At 40.5% G+C, this 11639-nt stretch overlaps 1 protein-coding gene across 1 annotated transcript in view; it reads right to left on the minus strand.

The window, feature by feature from the left end:
• Positions 1-11513: 11513 nt before the first annotated feature.
• The window catches only part of T265_13400 (hypothetical protein), a gene marked incomplete at both ends in the record, with an annotated part of 3181 nt that continues 3055 nt past the window's right edge, over positions 11514-11639 (minus strand). The window contains one exon of the mRNA XM_009168708.1: positions 11514-11581. Coding sequence (XP_009166972.1) covers positions 11514-11581 — 68 coding nt within the window. The remainder of the gene's footprint in view (positions 11582-11639) is intronic.

Raw genomic sequence — 11639 nt, forward strand, 5'->3', positions numbered from 1 at the left:
TCTATCATAGAGAATCGTGTACTTGCTCATCTGCACTCAGCTGGTGTTACCTGGATACGCTCAATTCCGAAAGTTCTTTAGACTTTTATCGTCAATTCCGTGATGATGCATCAATACACAGGGTCAAGAATGCCTTTGCTCTTGGAAGTATGTTTTGGTTGGGGTTTGCGCACGTGAATGGTCCGGTTGCGGACATTTTTCACCACTTAGCTTCATTAGTCCAGCACGAAGGCAACCATTGTAGGACCGTCCATTTTCCTTGCTTTCGTTCTTCAGCAATTCAGAACGTAACGACACTAACAAATAAACACCACAAAATCCTACGAGCGCATCAGGAGCATTTTCCGAATAGACATGCAGGAAAGAGTCATAATTTTCCTAACTAGAATACTTTTGGTGCACTTGCAAAGTCTGGGGTTTAGATTGTATCACAGCTCCAAGCTACCCAACAGAATCACGGGAATGACTTTTTTCTTTGTCACGGCATGCGATGGGGGAATCCAAAACATGTGCGAATAATTTGATGTGTGCGCTCTTTTTCGCGTCCATTCATATGGGTATTCGGCTCTACTTTGTGCGAGATATCCGTCAGTACTCTCAATATGAATAAAACTGCGCTGTTGGTAAAACATAGGGCGAAAACGCCGGGCCAATTATATCTATCTGCGACACATCAGGTGGCTGCATTAGGGCATGGCTCTGTTGCTGGATAATTTCTGCAAAAAATGACTAATTTTTTCCATAATTAAACGACAAACGCAGGAATACATCCTTTCTTTCAACGTTGGTCATCGTACCAATTTGTGTAGGTGTCTTTTTAGCATGGTGAATTTACCAATCCACATTGTCTAAGGAATCCTCAAGGAAGATATCCCTATGGTGTGAAAGCTGGTCCACCGCGGAAATTTTAAGAGCCCCGTGAAGTGTTTTAACTGATTTCTCGGCTATGGATAAAAAACTAGAAAGTTGGACAAATGATTGCTTCATGTAGTTTTTGGCAAATCTCCTAAAATGTCCTCCGATTCGTCCGCTTAGCAATGATAAACTCCCGGTGGTTTCGGGCCCATAAGACACCAAACTTCGGGTGGATGCAGCCTGGGCGGCCAAAAAATAAGTCAATCGACTCAGCACACTATTAGCGTCAAAAAAGTTTGTTCGAAATCGAATTTTTCTGCTTCAAACAGCCATGTGTACTATAGATCTCATCCTAATATAAATGGGATTGTCCTCAACTACCATATATTCCAAGTAGAGCAGACTGTTTTCAGACAAAATATATCATTTAAAAATACTTTTAAAGATAGTCAAAATAACCCCTTTGGAAGGATGGTCCTTATCAAAGTTGATTTCATAAACAAACGCGCTTGTCTTTGTTTCGTTTCTAGTCGTCCCAGAAAACTTTTGAAAACTTTTGCGAGTTATACGCATCAAATTTGGGCCGCTGCTTCATTCTCTAACAGAAATCATTAACAAGGTTTGGAATTAATAGAAAAGAAATATCGAACTGCTGAAAAACTGATGAATTATGTTGCCGCTGCTATTGGCGCAAAATTATCATTCTATTGATGGTTGAAACACCAGGCAGAACAATTCATTTATTTTTTAAGCAACTGTTACTCAATTGTAGTTCTAACAATTCCTCAAAGCCTTAAAAGCATCATACAAACTCATTGTGTTTTAGTTTAAACGAAATACACACCTTCTTGCTACTTATTATTGACAATACCTTCGTACGGGTGCATTTTCTGGTGAATATTTGGGAATCATCTTATCTAAAAGGACGTCAAAGTGTTTTCTGCGATTCTTCTAAACGGAACCTCAGATTTTGGCTACCGCAAGTGGAAAACGGCACAAAAACTATTTTTAATGACAGTGTTAATTGTTCAATGACTTTTTTCTCCTCTAATCGAGGGTTTGTAAAGATTACCCGTTTTTGTCCCAGAAAGATTCCAGTGGTGGTGGTGTTGTCAGAAGCAGTAATACTGACTGTGTCAGAAGCAACTCGTATTTCCACGAACTGGCTTCAAACCACCAAAGTATGTACAATCTCCTCTATAAGAATTCAGTAGACTCTTCATAATAATTCAATAATTCAACATATTGGTCCTGGATTTTATGCCAGCTGGCAAAAGATTTCGTGGTCACTTGGAAGTGGCACATTGCAACACTGCGCCTTAACTCAGATCACAGTGTACAACATTACCCCCTGCTGAGACAAAACAGCGCCAAATAGAACATTCTAAGTGCTTTCAGCAGTACTCTCTCCGTGGCTTCACCAAGAATAAATTGGACAGTTCAACACACTTGCGCAGGGTCCCAAAACGCCGAACCATCAGATAGGGTCCCAAGACTGACTCGATCATTGTAAACTAGGTTAATCAGAGTACCCTTGGCCCAGGAAGTGTAAGAGTTTGCCTAATATTGTGTCTGTTAGTTTAAACCTTCTAGCCAGAGTGGCACATTGGATGGCATTTGTGTCCAAACCATGATGTAGCCATCCTTTTTATGGAAATCATACCGAATAATGAGTGCAGCCGGTAGAAAAGCGCAGATTAAACTGCCGATACAATTCAAACAACTTGGGCTGCTGAATGCATGCTGATTGAGTTGGAGCTGAGCAACATAAATCTGGGCCACATCGTACAGTTTTCCGGTAGATGTCTGACAAATCTCAACCAAACAGCGGGCATTTGAGAATATTTTTTCCGAAACCAAACACGTTCATTTTGTCGCCTTTCAAATCCCCAAGCATATGAATTTACGGTCAACAGATTTCCCTTGTGAAGCATAAAACGTATGAGCGGTTGGGGACAAATTATCAAATGTCTAGCGCATTTGTGATATAAGTCCAACGATGAAACCAACTAATGTCGCATCTTCCTGTTGATTTTGATGAGCTGAGCAGTTCTGTATTTTTACCTCATCGCTTGAAGTAAATCTACTGAAGAAAAATGCATAACATAAATGCTTATCATTGTCATTTGTAAAACAACAACCAATCGTGTAGTTTCTCACATATATTTTTAACTGCGACGTAACCGCCGCCTTATAAATCCTCAACTCAGACTTGGACCCTGTGGTGAGCTGTTCTAGTTTTCGGATAAAACTGCTCCTAAGGTTTCGACCTGTTCTACTTATCCTGGTCACCCTGAGCAAGCTGGTCTCAGTTATCTTATCCAGTGAGCAAATAAGGGTGTTTAATTTAGCGGTTTCCGAATGTCAATTGCAGGTGATCCCCCGATCCCACTGTGCACATGTGAAAGTTCCCAACAAATATGTTGTTACCTCCTCAAATGACCCTATTCATTTTATCTGGATTCACCACCTCCTCATCGAAAAACCTGAAAAGTTAGGCCTACAACATGTCATCCCTCATGTAGTTGAATTTCACTGCAACTTCTAACCAGAGTTGATATTACAGAAGAGGTTGACATAACTAGTGAATATCTCCTTCAAATATACTAAATATCCATTAGAAGCAAGATTATGAAAGAAACTCTTCTGAATTACAATTCTTACAATTGTTATCTTTGTAAGATTCATCATCGATCCTTACCAAGCCTTCGGACTTATGGTAGCCGGATGATTCCCAAGTTCGTCCAAACCTGTATACACCAAAAATCACACCTTAATTCAAATTCACAGGCTGCTCATAGATGTGTTCGAGAAATACACTCATTTGCAAATCAATTTGGTTTTCACGTGACCATCTGTTCACCAGCCTTTTGCTCACTTTTAAAACACACATCTATTCACTAAGGAAACTACTCACAAGGTTGCTGAAAACTCTTCGACAGCCCACGACCGATTTCGCCCTCCTTGGCGCTCATCGGGTAGGCGGCCTGTGTGCAGCAGATTCATTTGGAGGACATCCTAAACGAGAGATTCAATTGAGTCTCTCGTAAAAAACGAATTGATTTGCAAATGAGTATATTTCTCAAAAACAGTCCGATTTGGGTTCAAGTAGATCATAAGGGTGACGGAAACTCGGAGACTGCGCCTACCTGATGAGTGCCAAGAAGGGCGAAACCGGTCGTGGGCTGCCAAAGAGTTTCAGCAACCTTGTGAGTAGTTTTCTTTGCGAACAGATGTGTGTTTTAAGAGTTAGCCAAATGCTAGTAAACAAACAGTCACGTATGTAATCCCTGCACACTGTGTTGCCTAAACTCAGTTGAGTCAAAGCGTTCGTGTGGCTGAGCTTTCGGGAATCCGAGTGCAAATTTACCTCGGGAAGAATTTTGTTTTTCTTGATTAAACGTATTACTCATAAGGTTGCTGGCAACTTCCCGATAATGGACGACAGGTTGTGTCCTCCTTAAAGTTTATTGGGCAGAAGCAGTCCCCGGGGTTACCAACAACCTGATCTTCTTAAACCCAAATCGCACGCAATCTGTAAAGTGAATTATTTGTACAGTAATTTGTTTTTACTGGTGGGAAACTCAACCAGACCCCTCGTCTCGGATCTTCCTGCTCAGATTTCCCCCAGGTTTGGAAAGCCTCATGAGTACACTGAAATATTTCGTATCCTTAACAAATGAAACCTGAGATAGCCTTGTGCGGCACATTCATTCAAACAGAATCATAAACGAAAGATTCGGCTGGATTTGGCTGTGTCTTGTTGAAACCAGGCTAGTGTGTAAACCAATGCACTTCGTAGATAAGTCTAATTTTTCGAACTTCTTGGAAGTCACCGGATAGGCCTAACCTCATCATTAATTTTCCTAACTGGACAACAGACCGTATGTGGTTTGCGCTACGCAATCACTTGCGAATTAAAATAATGACAGGCATCTCGGCTACAATTCGTCTAAGGCTCTTGACTCTTTAGGGCTGCTACTGAGGAATCGAGGCTCTCTAATAGGTAAGCAGGAAGAAAAAGGTAAAACCGTCATACAGTAGCAAGCTAGTAGTATATTTTTTGATAAAATACGGTTTCTTGAGTATCACTGGAATCGGCATATGAGGTGGGCACAGTACAACACATTTTTAGGCTGAAGGATCGGTTGACCATAAGTAAAAAAAGCTTCACAGAAAAAGTACCTGGCGAAATTGAGCTGGGGCAAGAGAGATAACGTCCGAAAAGCTTTTACGAATGAAAAATAAATGGAAAAGTTTAACTCGATCCCCGGGTCTTCAGATTTATGCTTATAAGCATTTGCAGTCAGAAAGCAGCGCTCGTCTATCGCTCTGTGCAGTATCAGGGCTGTAGGTTATATGCTTGAATTAGTCTGTCAGGAGTATTGCCTGGTCTTTACAACCCTGAAGTTTGAATTCACTTGGTTATCCTTTAGGAAACATCTCAGGTTTTCTAAAGGGACAGCAAGCTCTGTTCCCCTGTAAACAGTCGACTCATAAAAACATTGAAGACAAACATTTAGCGATTAAATTGTTGCACGCAATTTTATGATTTAACTCTATGTTAAATCAGTTAATCATTGTCAGAGATGGTGAAGAACATACTCACCACCCGATAGGCTAACGACTTGAAAATCACGTCATAGTTCAGCTGTTGGCAAGAAAAAAATGCTTGTACCTCACTCCGATAAAGGTGTCTCCGCCAACACCCCTGGAAAATGCGAATCACAATTGGTGGGTATGTTATAGAAACATAATACTGAATTAGTAATGGCTTGTGCGATTAATGTTGCAAACCTTGCGCCCGATGGGTCACATAATTTATCTTGAGTACACGTTTTGCTCGGACTTCACCGAACAGACGACAGCATAACCGCCGTAAATCGATTATTCATAAGAAGGTTAAATGTATTTTGTCTCGAAAATCGATCCGAAAAATACACTATTACCATAGATTCAATAAAAAAGTGATGCTGTTGAAAGTATGCAGCTGAAAACCCGAGAACTTCGTTCTCACTTTTTTAACAGCAGAAGGCAAATTTACGGGGATGTTTTGCGACTTACGAAGCGATTCTACCCACTCTTAAATCAGAATTTTGTCATCAAAAATTTGCATCACAACCAATTTTGTCAAAACCGGGTACAGTGCCTTCGAAGTAAGGTTTTAAACCTATCCTGCTACCACTTGGAATCCAATCTAAACCAGAACAAGTTCCACTATAAAAAAGTGAAGCAAAAAGCCATATATACAAGTCTGTCTTACATCCAAAAGGGTTACCTACTTCTGTGCAAACTAAATGTGTTTTCTTTATCTCCATTTCAGAAGTTTGTTTCAAGTTGGGTAGATTTAGAACATTGACTTGTAGTCTTACTAGCTGGAGGAAATGCTCGAAGGTTCCTCGAGCCCCGAAAACGTCTTTTCCGCCAGGTGACATTTTGGAGAAACAATATTTTTAGATCAGGACAGTTTTCTGATAATGCTGATGTTGCGGATGCTATCTGTGAGAAAGGATTAGGAAGACTGATGAAGGATAGGAAAATTGGCCACGAATGAAGGGTGACGTAATCATTTTGACTGTCAACACATACTAGCCGCATCAGTTACGTCTGGTTTTGAAAATATATTATATATTCTGAAGCTCCTGCACCCGCATGATAACCTGCCTTTCCGTTTGCCTGTCTGACACGAAAAAAACACTGATACCGTCAAAGAGACCGCCTCTATAACGGTTTGATAAACAATATGGTTTACACTGCGATTAATTTAGTTCGGCATTTCTACTGACTGACCAAGTGTGATGTCACCGTGGTAGAAAAGAACCACACTGCATCCTGTGATTTTTACTAAAACCGGAACGCAGCCCATAAGGCTCTACAAGTGAGAAGCACGTCCAAGCATCTCAACTAAAGTTCTCAAATAGAGTGCTCATCACGTCGAATATGCAGACTGCCGCATCTACTACTATGAGGAAGGTCTTCGCTGCGGAGTTACTTATTGGAAAACACCAACTGAACAGTTACAGGCTATTGGACAGGGAAGCAAAACTCTCATATGCGTCCTGTTTATAAAAACTGGTCTCAGCGGTGTTCCATCTGGATAGCAGTGACCTTGTTACCATATTAGCCACAATTTTATTGAAAAGTCGCACTTTAGACCCAGTAAGATGCATCAAGCAAACAAAATAGCTCCCACAATTGTCACGTAAGCGGTCCCCTTAAGCATACCTGAGAACGATCGGTCACACGTAGCTGAGTTTTTAGGACCCGGCTACAAAACGTCATCATAAACATGCAATTGAAATTTGCTCCCGGGGCAAAGCACCCGCCAGATTAGCAGCTACAATTCCAGACTATCCAAATGAGACAGCTTGTTTATCAGTTTTTGGGTTCCTTAAACAAGCCAAACAGCAAAACTTATGTGCTTATTCTCATCAAGGAGGGGCAACATCACCGCCACGGTTTCACAAAATTTTAAAGTTACCTGAAAAATACAGCAACCTTTGGCTTGAAACAAGCAAACATGTGGTGAGCCACAGTAAGGTCTTGAAAAGATGGAAAACATTTTCTTGAGCAAAATAGGTAGTACTGCACAATATCGATGTACATTTCCGGTACCCCGTCAGGTCTACTAGATGGCGCGTGCCAATCAGCAGGGGACGATTTTCGACTGCTCGCATTGACTTAAAGAAACGATGTAAATAGAGCTATCTTCTGCATTTTACTTGGCATCAAGAAACACTTACGAAAATCGATATTCATATGGGATTTTCATAAATGTGCACAGCTTTTGGTACTCTGCTCTAAAGTGCCTCGAATATAGACCGATAGCATGGTTTTCACGAAATGTCAAGTTTCCAACTGAATATAATTGTTGACCTAATAGGGCCTGTTCATCAAAATGACAGCTGCATTATTTTACATTCAAATTCATGACTGATTGATAAACCTGGTGTGCAAAAACCGGAGCCCTCTTATCAAAATGAGGGTCAGCCTCTTGGGTCACTAGTTCATTCCTAAGCACAAATACCTCTCTGTATTCACTTCGTATGAGGTTATGGTGCCGACAGACAAACGTCACTCACGGAAAACACTCCACTCACTTAGTTAAGTGAAGTAGCTTAAAATACTACCCGTGAATACCGCCCAGAAAAGCGCTGAAGTTCAAACGACTTGATAAAAATAATTGTGAGGAAGACGCACGAAATGTTTTCGAAGGTTCTGAATTCCAAGTTAACCAAAATGTCTTCTTATTCGAAGCCGCTGAAATAGATTTTGAATCTTTTCGGCGCGACAGGATATTGAAAAAAATAACCTTTTGGCTTAAAACTTTCACTGACCTTCACTAGAAAGAAATTTTTGAATATACGTGGTAGGTGGGCATGAAGGAAAATCAGACACCAGGTCGCTAAATTAAAGGTTAAAAATAGCGCACTATTAATGCCTATCAATTATGTACCCCTCCTCGCACACAGCGGGAAAGTGTATTGCGAATTGGAGGAATTCCTTACAAATATATCGTTTTTGTAACTTTTTATCATCAGGATAACCCAGTTGTTCGAGTAGGAGTATAAATCCAACAATTTAAGCGATGGATGGCCTATACGTAATATAATCAACTTGAACCTAGAGAAGATAAAAAAAATAGGTTCTGGTAATGGACAAGTAAACAGTATTGATACTATCTTGAGATCAGTCAATAATTCACTGAAACACTGGAATTACTTACGTAACTTTGAGAAATAGTATGCTTCTTTATGGGAAGCTAGCTTCCTCGTTTCTAGGATACGAACAAGTTGGTTACGGGCAGCCCCTAGCGACTGTCTGAGTATCGCAGCTTGTTGAGTTTGATTGCCATTTGTCTATGTTTCTGAGAACTTTTGGCATGAAATGTTGCATATGGTGCGCTGATTTTTAAATTTGGTGAAAAATCATTATATTGCGAATGTTCACGCATTTGAGATTCAGGGATGTAAGTGAAATCTGAACGTATATGCCCTTCAAAATTTCATCCTGCAAGGAAAGTCAGTCTATCCAAAAAACCAGCCATGATATTTTGGTCTGGAAACTTTAGCAGCGCACATGTGACAAAGTTATGAGGAAATTGGTGGGTGGTTGGGCATTACAGTATGTCATAGAAAGTAGCTACTCAACAGTATTTTCAACTTGCAGTCAAATCAGATATATAAGCGCCTAATTTTACTGAGTGCCTTTCAGCACTATCGTCCTAAAAATGACGAAACCATCAACCATAAATTTGGTGCAGAACCGACAAGTCATCCATCACCACAGTGACGATGTATTGATGGGCGGATCCCTGTATAGCCCGCGTGATTCTGGGCTGGTGGGGTAAGATATTATACTAGTAATTAAAGAGATGGGTGAGGCCAGAAAATCGATACCAATTAAATAACAAATGTCAGTCTTCAGAAAAAAACGTTACTTGAGGAGCTGTTCAACATCTGATAACTTAATGAATTGTCCAATGCCCTGTCTAAAGGCGAATTTCTCACTGCTGCTTGAATAAATGTAGCTGAGCGGCACCGTGTTACGCTACCAAGCAGAATGTCGCGGGTTCAAAATATTAAAGAGTTTTATGTACCGGTGAAAAAAAGCAAACAACGATAGGCGGACAAACACAACAGAGAAGTTAGGTCTTTCTTACACTTCACTAGGCTGCTAGGTTACCGCTTTTGGCCTACCTTGGAATCATCACGCACTCGTAATTCCCCCATTTTGCTCAAACACTTTCCCCAGACTGAAAGCATGTAGCACAGTACGCTCATTTGTAAACCAAACAAGAAGCTTAATTAAATCCTATCAGAGTCATATCATGAACCAGAGTTTCAGAGTGGTTTCATTTGTGATCCCCGTTGTCACCAACTTTGCAAACAGAGGCATTTTACCAGAAATAATTCCCTTCCCTATGAGGAACAAATTTTTATTTGTCTAAGAAATGGTGACGAACTTTAAAACATTTATGAAAAAAGGATTAACACTGTCCATATGCAATCCATTCCTCGTGCCAAGACATTTTGATGAATACAAACCAACATTAAGATGGCGACAAACACAAGTTTTTTGTCTGGTTCCATCTATAATTCAGCTTGCACAAACCATCGGATTGCAGAGGAGTGCTAATAAATATCGCGGCTTCGGCTTAAGTTTTTCTTGTTCATCTGACGTCATTCTCTATACCCACCGTTCTTTAGCGAACTATGTATTCTGAAGAGGAAAAATACTGCTATTGGTATTCGTTGAGGTGTTGATGTATTGAAAGCGTACTTTTGCAGCCAGATTGGTTTCCGTAGAAGCAACGATGCACCGCGTATACACCGCTTGTTATGAAGTGATTTTAATCTATTTTTCACGTGACTGTCGCTGCTCGTAGCCCTTTCGTTGGTCATATTGCGTCCACAAGTATCTTGAGCTTTATCACCACATGTGATGAGCTGGAACAAATCTAAGGCATTATTTGTATTGTAAGATTTCGGAAGTTTAGTGAAGAATTTATTTCGTGAGTGACAATTCCGTGAAATTAACTGATGAGATATTCATTCAAACTTCATCAAAGGAATGCGAACAGTTAATGTAAGCTTGAAGAATTGGGGAATTTATGATTTCTTTCCTTCCTCAGTGTCCAGCTTTTCGGAATTCATCGACAACGTTAAACATCTTTGTACCTGAAAACACCGTAGCATGTCCCCTATCTACATTTCTAACAGAATTCAACAGTAAATTTTGGCAGTAAACCATCTGTGTTCTGCGCAAATTTCAGTATAACCGCAAAGTCATTGGATCACCAAAAAATTGGGATTCGAAAATCTGGTAACTTTCATGTTTATGTGATGGCATTCAATGGAGTTAAGAACTGCTGTCCTTAGGGTCCAGCACCAAAATCTCCTGCATAAAAAATATATAGTTTGAAAAATAAAGCTGTTCTTAGTGTATCCAACTTATTAGGCATAAATGTAGAGAAAAGTCAGCTCTAGAGACCCATTCTGCGGTAAAAAATAAAAACTCGCCCAAAAAACCGTCCCCGTTTGACTGAAGCCAAGAAACGCCCAAAGTTGGACCCGTGATACCAACTGAGAAACACCAGAAAGATTATGATTCTCAAAGAAATGCTCTTCTAAGGCGATACCGCCATTGGCACTAAGTGCAAATACCCTAAAGAAAATTTGGCGCTTGAGACCACATACCACCGTCGCGGCTTCAGTACAAACAACTCAATAACCAGTATCTTCTACGAGTGAAAAGAACGCGAGGCAAGTTATTTAAAGGAGTAAGTATTATTCGCCAGCAATCCTTTAACATACATCGCTGAGGGCTGCGGGTTAATTTTACTTATTATTTATTTTTGAAGAGCATGGTCACAAACATAAAAAGTGAGTGCAAGCGATGAATGCGAAAGAGTAACAGGAGAATATGGGAGAAAAGAGAGAAACGTCTCAGTCGAAATCATGCCAAGGACAGTGCCAGGCTGATGAGGTGAATCCCAAAGTATGTAAGGATTTTGGTATGGGAACACGCGTCTAAGGACCAGCAACCAAAGAAAGGACAAACAGTGGTGAATGCTCTTCAGGGCGCAGTGTGCGCTATCACAGTCCAGACTCACACATCAGGCACATAGTGACCGTCATACTGGGTTTGGTGTGAGACTAAATGGCAAAAATGTACTTTGAACGCCATGTGCCACGCATAAAAGTGTCATAAGTACGCAGAAAGCCTACAATGGCAAGCAAACACAAGTCACTGACTGCGACCTTAGGAAGTCCCAGTCCCAT

This window comes from Opisthorchis viverrini (assembly GCF_000715545.1).
Source record: "Opisthorchis viverrini unplaced genomic scaffold opera_v5_63, whole genome shotgun sequence".
NCBI lineage: Eukaryota > Metazoa > Platyhelminthes > Trematoda > Opisthorchiida > Opisthorchiidae > Opisthorchis > Opisthorchis viverrini.